At 41.1% G+C, this 17,036-nt stretch overlaps 1 protein-coding gene across 8 annotated transcripts; it reads left to right on the top strand.

Annotated features, from left to right (window-relative positions):
* The first annotated feature begins 201 nt into the window (after positions 1-201).
* On the top strand, positions 202-16,979 carry rnf34b (ring finger protein 34b). Of its 8 annotated transcripts, none has more exons than XM_046067811.1 (9): positions 202-327; positions 1,602-1,699; positions 6,734-6,952; positions 9,270-9,791; positions 12,205-12,267; positions 12,363-12,564; positions 12,673-12,696; positions 12,873-12,914; positions 14,770-16,979. In XM_046067811.1, the coding sequence occupies exons 3-9, from the start codon at positions 6,749-6,751 to the stop codon at positions 14,952-14,954; spliced, it is 1,242 nt and encodes a 413-aa protein (XP_045923767.1). In that variant the 5' UTR covers positions 202-327; positions 1,602-1,699; positions 6,734-6,748; the 3' UTR covers positions 14,955-16,979. The 8 variants fall into 8 exon arrangements, with proteins under 8 accessions (XP_045923767.1, XP_045923766.1, XP_045923774.1 ...); XM_046067816.1 differs by lacking the exon at positions 202-327 and adding an exon at positions 747-765; XM_046067814.1 differs by lacking the exon at positions 202-327 and adding an exon at positions 865-883.
* Positions 16,980-17,036: the final 57 nt, after the last annotated feature.

Below are 17,036 nucleotides of genomic sequence, written 5' to 3'. Positions count from 1 at the left end.
GTGAAAAAAATTGCTAATTCAGTAGATTAAAACCGATGCTGTGAAAATAGCATGATGCGTCTGTCAGGCTCAACACACGCGTCTTTACGCACGGCACTGAACGCCCACTCCGGCGATGTGTTAAAGCGGATTGGCTGCTAAAGATACCAGCGCCTGTGTGCGCTCTGTGGTTGGCTGCGGCTCTCTTGGCCATTACGTTATGCTTACTCCACACCACACAGGCAGCTGGAGAGAGGGAAGACGTAATGGTTTGATTCCCCGTGCGCTTGCAATGGTCGTCGTCCTGACATTACTCGGCAAATTCCTCAAACGGGAAGTGCAATGAAGGTATGTGAGCAGTCAGCGCGGTTCGTTTGTGATTGGGATTCACCTGCGGATGCAGATTTCTTGTGGTTGACGCGCGACGCTGCACCGAGAGGCAGGGAATACCTCCATCCTAATTTCAATTAAACGTGTTTGTGTGCACTTAGATGTAATAATATCAACAGGCTTGCATGTCAATGCCGCATTCACTGTTTGGTTTTAACTCATCTCGTCGCCGCTGCTGTTCAGCTCTGTCAATCCGATTTTTTTTTATCTTCCTGGCGAGGGTGCAAGCCTGGAAATGCTTTCCCTGCTAAACAGTAGGTACAGTGTGTGGCCTTTTAATGAGCCTGCGTTGACCCCAGTGTGATAGTTCAGTGGACTAAAGCCGCTGGAGCGACGTCCAGTCATCGGCAGGCTTTAATCCGCTCTAATGAGATAGAGACTGCGGTCAGGGAGAGGGTGAGTGCGGGGATGTTTGGGGGAGAGATTCTCCTCTCCGGTCCGAGCTGTGTCAGGAGTCTTCTTCCGTGTGTGTGTGTGCTGTAGAAGAGACTGTCTGCAGCACAGGGAAGGAAAGGTGATGATGCTGTCTAGCAGCCCGAGCTCAGTATTGATAATGAGATGATGTCGATGATGTCATAGGTGCTCTGGTGGCGGCAGGTTTGTGGTGACAGTCGCTGTGAAAGGTGAGGTGGAGGCAGGACTGCAGCTACAACCACAACCAGTATCGTCAATCATTAGTAGCCTACTGTGTACGCACAATATGATGAATTACGCTACTGTTTGAGGCAAGTGACAGATTAGTTATTGCAGTTATATTGTAGCTGATTGGATCCTTCTTATTTTAAGCTGACTGCATCAATGAGCACTTTAAAAACTACTACTGTTGCAAAGTAACTCTAGTGGCAAGTACATTTACTTCCTAATATTGTTTTGAAGTAGTTACTTGAGTTTTTCAACTGTAGCACATTTTACTCCCCTATATTTAATAGTAATATACTGTGATTTGTGTGAACTGAGGGTTTCCCACAAGCAGCAGCCGCAAGCTAAATAGCCAGCCACTCAGCTCTGACTGGTCGATATTTTAATATCTAAATATCTCAACATTTCTGGAGTTAAGGGAGGAGATGGTTTTTCCAGGCCTGTGCAAACGATGTTGGTCTTTTATTTTTTTCAACTAAGTTACTTTCACCAAATGCCCTTTTTAACTGTACATTGTGTGTTTTGGAGTAATGTTACCCTTCTGTGTAAGTTTTAATTCTGCATGGGGCAAAAATATCTGTTATCTTCCTTAGGCTGCCGCTTGACGCCTCTGCCGTTCCCGCCTGAACCCGCCGTATCTCCGTCGTCCCCGGAGTCAGAGTCCTGGTCGGAGCCGCTGTAAATCACCTCGGTACTGTATTCCCTGTCGTCAAACTGGCCTTCGTCGGTTTTCAGAGGCTGTGTTCGGACCCGGTTCTGTTGCCCGCTCGCCCATTCTGGTGCCTTTTCCAGACTCAGTCAGCTAATAGGGCAGTTAAGTTAGCAGAATGGCTAACTGAGCTAACTAGCTAACAGCAGTTTACAGCAGGTATGACCTGATGTGATTTGCTGCCCCCTATTTTTTGGGAGTATGAATTCAAAGGTGGAGGGAAGTCTCAAACCTTACACATTATACCTTTAAGGCCACAATCACAAAGATAATTTTCTGCTCAAACTCAACAAAAAGTAGCTTTGCACACAATGCAACAATTATGTAACACTGTACGAACACATTGTTAACAAATGATACTAAAGTAAATTTTCTGCAAATACCTCAGCACTTCTGTAAACACTTGTATGCAGTAGCATTTGAATACTATTTGTCACAATACTGTGGAAGACAAAAGGATAGAGGTGCATAACTCTTGGTGGACAGTGTAGTTCTTTTTCCTAAGACACCATCACTCACCGTGTCCTCAGAAAACAAAATGGACGTGATGTTTTATTGACTAATCTGGTTTAAAGTGAAAAGCAGCTTTTCTGCCCCTGTGGAACGGGGCTGGATTGTTAGCTGAATTGTGTAAGCATACATCTCAAAACGGGAAAGACTGCTGCCCAGGAATCAGGGATAAACCTATGACTTAGTCTGTGACCTTTTTCTATACTTTCCATTCAAAATCCTCTTACCATTTCATTTTCCCAGCCCATCGTGTACATGGACACACATTCTGACAAACCTCTGAAATCGTAAGATGCACTGATGTAGAATAGTGGAACATAATTATTCCAAATGAGATTAAACAACCTTAATGATGATAGAGAAGTCAAAGAAGCTATAAAGAGAGTCCAGGGGGAACAGCAGATTTCTGGCAGTGGTTGTAAAATAGTCCAGTCATGTTTTGATATTGCAGGACAATCTCCGCAGTAGTCTGATTCGCTTTGTACTGTTGCACCAAAAGTATTCTCCAGGCTAAATCCTCCCCAAGTCCTCCTCTGCCTTTGGAGTAAACTGTGTAAATCTGTTATTTTGCAGACACAAATCCAAACTTAGCTGGTAGCAGCTTGAGGTTTATGTGCCTATCTCTCCAGACGCCACTGGATTTGACATCTGCAGACTCCAGCAAACATCGCTGAATCATTCACATCTATATGCCGCATGTAGATAAAATATTAGATTTATTCTCATCATCTCTTGACAAAAAAAACAAACCAACAAAAGACTAATGGATTCCTCTATTTTTGGTGGCAACATTACTCTCCGGTCTCAACAGTGAGGGGGGCTGCAGTCACTTTTCACGGTATGAGTGACATTTCCAGTTGATGCCGGAGAAAAAAGGGGGGAAAGATTCAGCGGAGAGAAAAAGGAAATGAAATGCGAGAGAGAGAGAGAGAGAGCTGGTAGATGATGGAAAGATAGTGGATGATGACTTTAAAATGTATGATAGTGCACAGTTGTTTACACTGAGCACCAACATAATACTGTTTGGTTTATATCTATATACTGATGCCTATAAAATGCATGAAAATGCATTGGGAGCAAATATGACAAAATATACTGATCAGAGATTTTGTTATACCATTAATACAGATGTAACTATCCACTTTTTTCAGGTGTTTAAATCACTGGATTAACCAAAAACATTCCCATCCAAAAAATGTATTGTGTCATGATATACTGTCTATCACTATCATGACATAAAATTACACACAGTACACACTTACAGAGATTTGGTCCATATCATCCACCCCTCGCATAGACTGTTGCTTAAAGGGGTACTCCAGAAAGTTTGTGCTTAACTTCCATTAAGCTTGAGGACAAGAGAAGAGAGAGACAGATTTGAAAAAGTATGATAAAAAATCCAAGGTATAGTTAGTATAGAATCCCAAAAACACTGGATACTACATTTCCCACAATGTAACTAAATAGCTAATTAGACATCATTAGGGTTATTTCTTTCAGACGGAAGCTCCTCCAGAGCCACAATTGACATTATATAACTGTGTTCTCGGGCTGTGTAGTACATCTTTGTAGTGAATAAACTGAACTTCATGTGTAAAATCGTAATTTTTATCTCTATGTCCTTATTGTTGTCATTTGGTCAGTGAGCGGCTAACGTTTCGGGAGTAGATAAATCCGCAGATGCGTATAAATAATGTTACTCAAAGAAAGGTAAAAAAGTATTTTCTCTTGTGGTGTCTTTTCAGTCCCAGTTAAACACTCAAATCTTCACATGACCCATTTAGGCTCCATCTAGAGTCCCATATGATTCCACTTGTTTGTGTCGATGCAATTTTTTAAAATTTGATCGTCAAAAACTTATTTTATGAAGTCATATCACTGTTTGTCCACACGAGGCCTGAGCATTGCTGGTTTTCCTCTCTTTTAGGTTTTTCTATTTAAATCTGTGCCTCAGTTACTTTTTGCTGCTATCCCTTCCCAGTGTTTGTGTGCACACTTTGTTTGCTGACCCTGTTTGATGTTGAAGATCCTGCAGAGGTTTGAGAAATATCTCAATTATTTGGTCCAGAGGTGACTGGAATGCCAAAAATGCATTCATACAAAATAGCCTTCCCAGAGCTATAGCTATAGGGGACAAAATCTAAAGATACAACTAAAAACAATGTACTACATGTGATGTTTGCTCTTGTCACTTGTTTGTTCGGGACTCCCTGCCTGCAGAGCTTACAGTGTGCTAATTGAAGTGACAGGGGGAGCTCGTGCTGCTGGCTCACAGCCAGATAAGACTGATTTCATGGCCAGACTGCAGCAGCTCTTCATCCTGGAGAACGCAGTAAATATTCCCTTTTTTAGTGGCTTCAATCCGATATGAAGGAGGATGCATAATTTGGGCGACTTTTTAGCAGCTGAGTATCAGGACACGTTTATGCCACAGGCGAATTATTCAAGTTGTTATGCATCATGGGGTTTTTTTGTGCACATAAAGCTGGAGGAGTATATCATGATAAAGTCAGCTGCTTGGGGAAACAACACATAAAACAGCAGAAGTTCACAAAATATTAGAGCTCAAACATTTGACAAAAAATGTATTGATTAAAAGTTTATGAAGCAATAATGGCAATTGTCTCTAATAGCTGGTTTTCTATCGCTGTAAATTGAGTACACTCTGGTTTTGAACTGTTGGTCAGACAAGCCATTTAAGATGTCACCCTGGGCTGTGGGTAATGGTGAGGATCCATCTCACAAACCTACCAAAAAATTCAGTTAAGTGATAGATTTAACCTTTTAAAAATCCACCCCGACCGCGTCAGTGCAGCAGGGGCAGACCTCCCTCCTTCTCACTGTGACTCCACATATAGTGCTTCATTCCTCAGATTACATAACAGTTCCCTAAGCAGATGGGTGAGGTCAGATCACAGGGTGTTTGTGACAAGTCGGAGCCGAGTGCTGCCTTAAGAAAGCGATGTGGCGGGACCTTGTGAATTCCATTGTTTCCCCGCATAGAGCCGGGATCCACAGAGGGCTTACATTATGCTCATGTCAGCTATTGATTCTGCAGGCCAGAGAACAACAGAAGACATATTCTCTCCTCGCCATCCTCCCCCTCCCTCCTTCTCTCATCAGTATGCTCCAAGGAGCCGTGGCTCCCATCACGCCATCTTTGCTCCCTGTCTCCGGCCCTTCTTGTGGTCAGCAAACAAATCCGACGACTGTGCCTCTTATGCGTGGGCACTCACTTTAACTTTACAGTCCACTTACTTAAAGCTAGTTTCCTCAGGACACACAGAGGCTACATAACACCCACCTCTTCCCATTTGACCCTGGCAAGATATCTGTTGTGTGGCTGAGTAGCTCTCAACACACCCTCTGCTTCTGCCTGGCTTATTTGTTTATCAGATTGTACAAAATGATGCAGCGACTCAGAAATTTAACTTTCAGCTCTCTTTGGAGAGTGTCATTAATAGCAGCTTTTAGAGTTTACTACTGTCTAATTATCTCTAACCTCAAAGACACTTACAGAGCACTCTCTATAATGTGCTGCCCGGTATCTCCCCCTCCTCTCTCTCTCTCTCCTTCTCATTCATTTTTTCCTCCTGTTTTTTTTTCGTCAAAGGAGATTATCTCCTTAAGCCGTTTTCAGCAAATGACTGTGTGATATTGTTAAAATCAGTATCATGATATTTATAAGAATTTTTTTTTTTACTAGTTTGCTGCACAGACAGGCGACCAATTAAACTTCCATACACACAAAGGAGTGACTAAATTGAACATCTCTGGGATATTATGGACCAATGTGTTAGACAGACTATCACCATCATTAAAACACCCGATTGAGGGATTGTCTTTTGGAAGAATTAATACATGCAAGGCGGCACCGAAAACTTTATTAAGACACTTTATATTGGTTTTCCCTTCAGTGTGTCTCTCATCTTTGTATCAAATCTATGGAAACTATATAGAGGAATCAAAAAGTTCCATTTGCAATGAATGAATTGACACCTATATGTAAAACCTCAATAACCAATTGTTAGTTTTTAATTCAAATTTACTTGACTTTTTTTATTTTGACAAAATCATTTAATAAACCTTTTACAGATTTCAGCAAAAGCAAGACATCACTTGCTTTTCTCAAATTACACTTTTATAAATTAGTGAGCGGCAGCATAATAATAAATGTTCTCACAGATGTGTTATATTGGGACATCTTTCCGCACATTACCGTCTTGAAACGCCAGAGGATGAGTTTAAATGATGGAGATCCCAAAGTTTACAAGGATACCAAACATGTCAGACTGAATTTTGGGGAAACTTGTATGAAATTATGCACAAGACATCTAGAATATTTTAATTTATTTGAACAGCGCTGCTATAAAAAATCATGTGGACATTGCCTTATTATATATTCATAAAGAAAATACTTTGTCGCTGATGATGCCGTCTAAACTTCTGTGTAAGATGTCTCTAAAAGGTTTTACGTGTGTGTGTTTCTGTGCGTGTGCTATGTAGGCGGGAGCATCGTCCATGTGGGCGTCATGCTGTGGGCTGCTGAACGAGGTGATGGGCACGGGCACGGTGCGGGCACAGCAGCCGGGGTTCGGAGCAGGGGCGGGGCCCTTCCGCTTTGCTCCCAGCGCCGGGTACTCCACCTACCCCCCCACCAGCTCAGGGAGCGCTGGACAGCTGTGCAAGGCCTGCGGACTGGCCTTCTCTGTCTTCAGACGCAAGGTGATGCCAGTGGTGGTCGTGATGAGTTTGGTGATGAAAACGGTTTCATACAGGCGGCTGTGATGGTGGTTAGAGGCAGTAAGAGAGATTTCTCTGAATTTAGGGGTGAGGTATATAATATCAAAAGACCTTACCGTTGGGTTTTGCATGTTTTATCCTATTAAATACAAATCTTATTTACTGTGCAGTACTACTGATCATTTTCCAAAGCAAACTATGTGTTTGGACTGATCAGCAGCTTCACTTCATGTCAAAACTGTATAAAAAACCAAAAGCTTGCCTGAGTAATCAGCTTTTTTTTAATGTCTGAATTATGTAATCCTTGCATGCAGTTGTGAGTAGGGACTTCTTTTCATGGTGCATTCAAGGAAATACTGACATCCATAATGACTGAGTCACTTGCTAAACGGACACTTTTCTAATGCAAAAACCTACGAAATAATATTGATTTGTATCACACTGAAATGCAAGAAGTATCATTTCAGTGTAACTCAGATTTATAGTATCATTTACATTGTTCTGTTTTTGCTTTAGGGTTAAAGCACTGACAAGGTGTAGCTAATTTATTTCATCTTAATTTATGCAGGGTAGGTTGGCTGAGCAACATACTTTATATTTTACTGCAATGACCTGTAAACAGTTAAGGGGAATGAAATAACAGAAGAAGTCAGCTATTAACAGCAAAGAATAACAGCCAGTAAAATAAGCGCGGGCTCGATTAAGGCCATCACAGGCAGGTAGAAGATTATTATATTTGTATAATGTGATGGAAAACCTATTTGAAGTAAGTTTAAAGATGTAGTCCACTACATGCATCTGTTGAACTATAGTTACTACCTTTCAGATTAAAATTAAAATACAATACATTGGTAAAGATTTAACCAGTAGGTCACAACATTTTTGGCTTCTACAAAAAAGGAGTGTCCTGTTGACTCCTTGTTATCATATTTCCCATGTCTACTAGTTGTCAGCAGTTCCACCAAGGAGTGATTTCCTATTTTATAAACTTCTCAGATGGTTCTGAGATTTAAAATTATCCATTATTTCACAAAAAACAACAGATTCAATCCTATCCTGTTAATCATCTCACAACACATGGTTTGTCTTGTGACCCTTGAAGTTGTAAGTTGACCTAAAAAACTTGGTTTGTCCTTAAAAATGGTCAGCAGCCTTGTAAATCAGACACAACTTGCATAGTTAATGTGCAAAAAAAAATCACTGGCATCCTTTTAAGCACATGCACCATATACAAATTCATGCTGGCATTTCCAGGGTCTCTGCCATTAAACTCTGACATGTTCAGCTGTGCAGAGTGTATCTGGCAGTGAGACGCACTGAGACACTGATGAAAACGCTGCAGTGCCCGGCTTCCGCTCCGCTCACTGCTTCAGATCGCACTATCGTCATCCACACACCGGTTGCCTCACTGAATTCCTGGACACACACATTTGTGTGTCAGCGTGATATTTTCATAGTGTGAGAAAAGACGTGCTGGGGGATTAACAACAAATGATTGAAGAAAAGTATCCAGTTGCTGTGGAAATGCGCTTCTGGTGGACCAGAGCACATTTGTGCACAAGTGATAAGAATATGTTTACAGCCATGGCTGACCTGCTTTTCTGTCCATTTGAAGTGTCAATCTACTCAGCAGCTATGTATCAGGAGACTGTGTTAAGCCAGTGAAATGTCAAACATCACGAGGAGCTCCAGTTTTCTTCTTTTCTATGAACCACTGTTGCCGAGGGAACTTTGTGTTGCTGATTTCTAAGGTTTCTCTTTGTTTCGGGATCCACTCAAAGACAGCAGACTGTAGGAAAAACATAATTAACCATTGAAATCAGTATAACAATATGAATACGAATTTCTTTCTGATATAGATTATTAAAATATCTTAACTTTTTTTTTTTACAATCAATGAATCTGTCAATATTTTTACAGTTCATCGATGAATCTACATAAAAGTTTGGAAAATAATGAAAAGTGGCCATCTAAATTTCCCACAGCAACATCTTGAAATTGCTTGTTTTGTCTAACTAGCTGTCCAAAAAAACCATAATATTAAGATTGCAATGATTTAAGTGAAAAGCAGTAAATCCTCACATTTGGGAAACAACATTGTCTGCTGATCGACTAACATCAACATATGTCACTGTATGGCAAGAAATATGTAGAGGGTAAATTGATTAATGTGCTAACAGAAGTCAGACACCAGGGACATTTAGAAATGATGAGTTTCTTTAATGACGGTGTTGGAAATGTTTGGCTTCTTTGTCTGATCACATCATGTCTGTCTCTGAATCTCTTCTCCCCCCGACAGCACATCTGCTGTGATTGTAAGAAGAGTTTCTGCGCCCTGTGCTCGGTTCTTCAGGAGAACCTGCGCTGCTGCACAACCTGCCACCTGCTGCGCGGCACAGCCTTCCAGAGACCTCGGCTCATGCAGCTCAGAGTAAAAGACCTGCGCCAGTACCTGCTGCTACGCAACATCTCCACCGACACATGCAGGGAGAAGGAGGACCTGGTGGACCTGGTGCTCTGTCACCAGGGGACGAGGGAAACCCCGAGACCAGTAGTGGAAGAGGACGAGGAGGAAGAGGAGGACGATGAGGAGGAGGAAGTGGACACACATGAGGAGGAGGAGGAGGAGGAGGAGGAGGAGGAGGAGGAGGAGGAGGAGGAAGATGAAGGGGAAGATGACACAGACAGTCTGCACTCACTCCCCCACTCGCGCACCGCCTCGCCCCCCTGCGCCACGCGCTCTGCTTCCGAACAGTCGGCCCTCTCCGCCTCTCAGGGAGACGTGCTCAGCCCAAGTGACAGCTCAGGGACCACCAGCCAGGTTTGTCACCGTGTGCACGTGTGAAAACACACTGCTGATGTGTAGTGTGAGTCTCCATGCAGAGCTAACTCTGTGTACTGTGCAGCCACACACACAGCAGCAGCATACGTTCACTCATTGACTCATTGACACATCTGTCCTCATTCTATCCAAGATAATTAATTTCAAAGGTGAAATCAGCTTCTTTATAAGTTGCAAGAAGAAGAGAGAGAGACTTCTTCCTTTCAACTCCCTGACAAACAAACACACTCCCGTGCATTTTAGATGTCAGTGCATTCTTTATTCTTTCCTTTGTGCTATCTTCTTTGTTGTTATGGCCTTGTGGTGCTTTGTTCTGAAGAAATTGTTTCTCCCTCAAAATCTACATTTCTCTGGATTTTCCCCCTCCATTGATACTAAAAAAGCTCAGATTTGCAGCGCTGCAGCTCTAACGTAATGTGCATGTGACAGCTGGAACAGCCGTGTTGTGTGTGTGTGCACGCGTGTGCGTGCGCGCAGAGCCCTCAGACCAGCCAGCAACTCAGCTTAAGCCTTTGCCTTTTTTAGGTCGGTTACATAGGCTGTGTCTGTTATGTAACAGGCACACAGGTTGAGAACTCCCCACAGCGTCACAGCTGCAACCAAACAGAAACACTACAGTACATCCCTCCTCTCAACCACCATAGACGATCTCTTTTTTTCCCCTCCTCTTATTTTTTCGCTTTAAGATTCTTGAGAATTATTTATTTTTACAACCAAAGGTAAATACAGTATGTATTGTAAATGGATACACTGCAAAAATATTGTGTAATCTGACACATTTGTATCAAACCACTTGGCCATTGTTTATAGAAACTTAAAAATCTGTCAACGTCCAACTGCTTTTAACAAACAAAACAAAGATATGCAGTGCTGTTCTTGTTGGACAGTTTCTTGAAATAACCAATTCCTTCTTGTTTTCTGAATAGATGTTTAGGATGTTGATGTGGCAACCAGACAATCCACACTTTATTTTCTTATCATCTCCAGCTGAAAAATAGGCTGAAAGTCTTCCTAGGACTCATTTGGATCTGTTATCTTGAAAAAGGTTTAATAATCTAATGCAAATGGTGATTGACAAGAATATTGGATAAGGAAAAATAACATTTAATCATCCTGAAATAAGGATGGATTATTGCTTTTTTGAACTGCAGTTTTTGCAGGGTATAGGAAACATTGTAATGCAAAATCCAACATTTATATCACTATTCAAATACTAAAGATATCTTATTATGGTCCAGTTTGTTTTTGTCAGCAAGATTTCTCAAAACTGTAGAAACTGCAGATTTCAATTATATTTGGTAAAAATTTTTAAAAAGTCAAATTATGGGCCATTGATCGAGGGATTTTCTTGTCTTCAGCATTTTCTATCGCTGTGTATATTTTCATGCAGATGAAACATTTCGTAATACTATCTATTATTAACAGAGCAAATTTAGCAGCTTGTGCAGCCTTGACAGAAGTACGAGTAGAGAGCTTTCTAGTACTTTCACATGTTTAAAGTGGTTAAATGAAATCCAACATCGAGTCAAAGAAACTCTGTGCTTTCCCGAGAGGTTTGGCACTCTGCGTGTGTCAGGGCTGCTGCTCCTGTTTTTGTCTATGAGGAGTCTAGCCTGAGCAAAAGCATCCTGCCTGGGCATCTAGCACCAAGACGCTGACGGATACATTATTAACACGTCTTCATACGAGGAAGATGGCAGTCGGCTTGAATGTGCTGAAGCAGAGGGAGACAGAAACAGACGGCACGGACAGATGTTTTTTTTTTTTTTTTTTTTTTTTTACTTTTTACAGTACAGAAACGCACAGACAGCATCATATCGGACTCAGTTATAGCTTATTCCAGCCCTTCACATGCTATCTTTTGTCCTGCAGATAAAAGAATAAAGAGATATCTTCTCTTCAAAGATAATATGCAGCTAGACACTCATACCAAACAGTGTCTACGCTATTCTGTAGCTCCATTTACTCGCCTTTTATCCACCAAATTCCTGACCTCCACCCTCAAAGAGAATAATTTACCGCAGAGTTAAGAGCATCTCTGTTCTCTTTCATTAGATATCTGAACAGGCACAGCGAATCTAGCGATAGTGTTGAGGAATGTAGAAGGACAGATGTAATAAGAAGCGGTACCAGGATGTTCTTACGCTGAGGGGTTGATGATCCCATTAATGAGACAAACAAACATGAATCAATTAAGTATGTTTCTTGTCAGTTCAGCTGCCTCAAATCTGCAGTTAGTAGCTTTGGTATATCAGTTTCAGCTTCAAAACCCAAGGTCATATTTTTATACATGATTTGACTTGTGTTTTAACAGGATGATCAGTGAGGGAAATGCTGTTAAGAGAATTTAAACCAACTTAAATTAACTTCAGTGTGTTGATTCCTCAAACAGGAGCACGAGGACACTCCAACAGCGTCTCTCTTGACCCTGGAGCCCACTGAAAATATCTTAGAGGTTGAACACTTGCTTCTTTTTTGGGGGGGGGGGGGCACATTTACTGTGCTGAATAGTGTTTGTACCGTCAGTGACCACAGCTCTGTGGATTGTAGGTCAGTCCGGCGACACAGAGGAGGATCAGGGCCTCGCTGTCTGATCTGGACAATGAAGAGGCGATAGAAAACCTCTCCGTCCGCCAGCTGAAAGAGATTCTCGCCAGGAACTTTGTCAATTACTCTGGCTGCTGCGAGAAGTGGGAGTTGCTGGAGCGAGTGCATCGACTCTACAGAGAAAATCAGCAGAACAGGAAATCCAGTAAGAATTTTTGATTTACTTTACTTTTTTTACATTTAAATTTCCCATTTCCCTACGATGTTCTGTATGATTAAAAAAAACACCCTTTTGTTTCTCCTTTTCTTTTAGTGGGCAATGTGAGCATAACTGCAGGTAATTATTGCTGTTTGATATTAACATATTAATTCTACATACAAATTCAGTTAGCTCCCTCCTGATTTGTGATTTCAATGCTTTAATTTGCCACTTCAACATTGTTTTATGTTAAAAGGTAAATTCACTGTTTCCTAATACAATTTCTTTATTACTGCCCATCATTACCTATAAAGTGGTTGCATATCCTCCACCTCTCTGCAACAGTGGAGTCGGAGGTAAGACGGTTTTTATGAAAAGCCACTGCGAAAACACCCTTTCCATCTCCTCCATCAACACAAACTGTACATTACACTGATCATCTGATAGCAGTAAACAGTAAAGGCATGCTGTAGCATTTTTCCCACTTGATCCTTTCAGGTCATCCTGCATATTATCATATTATGGTCTTTTGAGTCATTATCTCTTGCCTGATTCAGTGTCTCCTTGTTCTGTCACTCCTGTTTCTTTTCCAGCGTGCATCATCTCATTTTACTCTGAAGGGCCTGTCATTAATGCACTCTCTAAGAGCTTCTACCTCTTGATGAGCCATCATACTACTTCAGTGGCAGCATGTCTCCATCAGGTGTAATTACATTGTGAAGCTTCCAGGAGGCTCTCTTGTTGACCTAAAGGGCTTGAGGATCGTATTAGCCCACTTAATAGTCCGACATGTAGGGACAGCAGGCTGGCTGTAGATGTATTGGCTTTGTCCCGTTCCACAAGATGTGAGCAGCAGGAGCCAGCTTTAGGCCAGTGTGCTATAAGTCAGCAATCAGACATTTAACTCTGATAAACCAGGGCACTGACATCATTTGCTTTTGTGATCATTTTCTTTGATTTATTTGGTTGCATCTAATTACAATAAAAGTAAAAGTGAGTTATTGTGAACACTGAACATAGTGAAAAGGGTTTTATTTTTATTTTTTTCCTACCTCTTTCCTCAGTGGAGCAGGAGACTTAAACAGGGGTGGCATGAAGTACATGCGCACGCACACAAGTCAGAGTAACATTAATTTACCATTTCTGTCTCCACTAATCATACAACATTATAGTATCTTACAGTTTTTTACATTCCCGTGTTTAAAATGTTTGTTTAAAAGATAAACAGACCTATCAATCTCAAAACAACCGAGTGATACCATACAAATGTAGAATAACGCTTCCATACATTTCCCTCTAAGTTCTTTAAAAAATTATACTTATCCTTTAAAATTGGACCTCCGTAGGCTTTATAGAAAAGAAAACTGTGTACTTTCAAAAATACAGTCACAGTACAATCAAAGTACCAACACAATTAAAATAAATTAAGTGCAAAACTTCAAATCTACAATATAATTCTCTTACAGAAAATGTGCCACAATGAAATGCTACAAAAGCATTTGAACTAAGATCCCGCCTCTGACCGGGCAGACAGCCAATCATATCTCAGGGGTAGGCCTGCGGCTACCCAAGGTTATTCCATGGACATGCCCCTTCATTGGAGGACAAATATCTTTATTCTTTATTACAATTATTGTTTTACTCTACTCTGATCCTAAAACTAGACCAAAACAGTTTTAATAATTAAAAAATAATGCCACAGTAGTAAAGACAAAAGATGCCTCCACCAAAGTAAATTCAAGTGTGTCACTGCCATCAGTTTATCACCACCCCTCTGTCACACATGTCTTACTGTATATGTGGTGATTTTGTTTGTGCATTTAATATTTCCACTGTAGAATTATGTTTTACAACAAGTTTAAAATGTAAAATGTTTAAGTTAATTTTAAAGGCTCCCACCTTACATGTGCATATTGTGCAACTAAACTGAGCATATAGAACAGCAGTTTTGCACAACACATGAAGAATTGCTTAGGTTTGAGAAAAACCTTTTATGAAGCCTACTGTAGTGTAGTGATGGAGAATCTACTGCTAATGCCCAAACTGTGGTGAATGATGTTGTTATGTTGATTATTTTCAGACTGCAGTAGCTTAAGCTGGACTGCACAGCATCTCTACAGCATCACTGAACTCCAAACAATACAGTGAATACAGCCTGCAGAGAATCATTGTAACTAAAAAATAAATTTTTTTTCATATTTCCATCCACAGATGGTGTCAAAGCTCAGCTGGCGGCTGATGAAAACTTGTGTCGCATCTGCATGGACGCCATCATCGACTGTGTGCTGCTGGAATGTGGTCACATGGTAACTTGCACCAAGTGCGGAAAGAGGATGAGCGAGTGCCCCATCTGCAGGCAGTACGTGGTTCGGGCCGTGCACGTCTTCAAGTCTTAAAACTCTTTTGTGTGTGTGCGCGCGTCAGAGTGGCCCCTTCAGGCGTGCACAGAAAGCACCGAGCCCTGAATTCATCACTGAGGATGAACTGCCATGCATGACGTCTCGCAGGGCCTAATGCTGCAGCAGGCACGAGCAACTTCTCGGTCTCTGAAACCAGACTGTTGCCTCTTGCCTACCACGATTTGTTTCCCGTCCCCTCCTTTACTAACTCATGTTCCAGTCCCACTTCTCCTTCCTGGTGGACTATCATCAGCTGCACCGGGACAGCTCTTTCTCTCTTTGGTCTTTTAAACACACAGCAGAAACCCCTGCCATCACTTTCACTTCCTATTCTCTGTTTAGATTTTACTCACGGGAGAGTAGAGGACGTGGGTTCCATAGATACTTGAAGTGGATCAGGTTGTTCTGGGCGGTGAAGAGACAAAGATGGAAGAAAAATATAAGATCCCAGGGTTAGAGTCAATATGGTTTACACAGACGTGCCACATGACACCGCGTTATCTCCCTCAGTGTTCTTTAGGATTTGCAATATCAGAAAAAAAAAAGACGTAATGTGTGTCTTTATTGAAATGTCTATTCGTTAATCCAAACACTACATGCACCGAGTCATCTCATCTCACACACAGGAGGGTGTAAGGTGCCAAACGTCATGCCTTTGATCGATTTTTGGTTAAGATTTCACAGTATATGCATCTCATAACCAGCAAGCTTGGTGTGATAGTTTACTCTATTTTTTTCTCAAATGAACTTTAGTAAAATAAAGTATGTACAAGTAAAAATCGGATCTAAAACAAAGTGTGCACATGTGATTTCTGCCATAAATTCTGCTGCCTGGTCACGCCATGTGCTGCACTACATTCCTGCTACATCTACTAAGAGTGAAGGTTGAAACAGCTGTTTGACAAAAAGAAAATAAACATCTGAGCTCAAGGCCCACTTTCTAGCTTCTTCCTAGGCTTTCAACCACGTTACACTGGCTTCATCCGAAGATGGAGTTTGCTCAGGTGCCGTGGCGATGACTCAGCTTAACATCACTTGACATCAAGTGCTCATATGTGATTGTGTGAAAGGCCTCATACTTCTCCTGAAGAAGACCATGAGATGCAACAGAAAGCTCCAGAAAAAAAGCTAATAAGAGGACCTTGAGTTAAGATTTTTTGTTTCATTTTAAATAACTTCCACCAAGCAATACCATTTAGTTTCCCAGTCTACCAAGTGTCTTTCTTTGATTGTGTTGTCCCTTAACGTGTCAAATCTTATGTAACAGGTGCTACTTCCTCTTTTCTGAGTGTTAACATCAACATACCTTTTTGTCAAGGCGTCCTTCCAAATATCCATCACACAGTGAGAGGTAGAGGAAGCCTGGTTTACTTTAACCTGTTATGCAAATGAAACACTTTGTTTTCTTGTCATGAGATCCAGTTAACTCAGATGTCACTAAAATATCTGTGTTCGGTATGCCTGTGCTATGTATAAAAAAAAAAAATAGATGAAAGAAGCTGAATTGCTGTCAAGTGAATCACATAGATAGCTTATATTGTTGTTTACTGATAAGTCATTAAATGTATATTTTTCCATGTACTTGGGAGACGACATTATTTAAAATTCTAATTGTTACGGAGGTTTAAAAATAAAACATACCGTTTTTTCAGAATGTATCTCTGCTGGTTTTGGTCAGACGAGTTCCCCAGTCCTCTTGACCGTGTCACTCTCTCACCATTAAAGTTGCGTCAGTCATGGTCTCGCTTTCTAGCACTTTTTGTCGCCGTCTGCTTCAGATCCAAAACAGACACTGACACCATGCACGGTAACAAACACTGTAACTCTGCGAGTCTGTAAATGTCGATGCTGCTGTTTCTCAAAGATGTCATTCATGGGCAGCTACAGTATTATCAGAGTTGGGGTTATCCTGAGCACTCATAATCCTGGATCTTTATATTTTGGATTGTTGAACCTTTTTTTATTTTGGTAAACAAGAGAAAATGATTTATTAGATTCAATAAAATGCAGTACTACAAACCAGAAAGTTAAACCCTGCTCTTCATTTTGTAGTCAGTCATTTTGTTCACTTACAGCTAA

This window comes from Micropterus dolomieu, linkage group LG13, assembly GCF_021292245.1.
Source record: "Micropterus dolomieu isolate WLL.071019.BEF.003 ecotype Adirondacks linkage group LG13, ASM2129224v1, whole genome shotgun sequence".
Lineage (NCBI taxonomy): Eukaryota > Metazoa > Chordata > Actinopteri > Centrarchiformes > Centrarchidae > Micropterus > Micropterus dolomieu.
This window is presented reverse-complemented; position numbering and strand designations above follow the sequence as displayed.

Excerpts from the sequence above, each read along its gene's own strand:
- rnf34b (XM_046067810.1), top strand. Across the intron at positions 12,268-12,362 it reads CCACTGAAAATATCTTAGAG|GTCAGTCCGGCGACACAGAG; the intron begins GTTGAACACTTG and ends TGTGGATTGTAG. Across the intron at positions 12,915-14,769 it reads CTGCAACAGTGGAGTCGGAG|ATGGTGTCAAAGCTCAGCTG; the intron begins GTAAGACGGTTT and ends TTCCATCCACAG.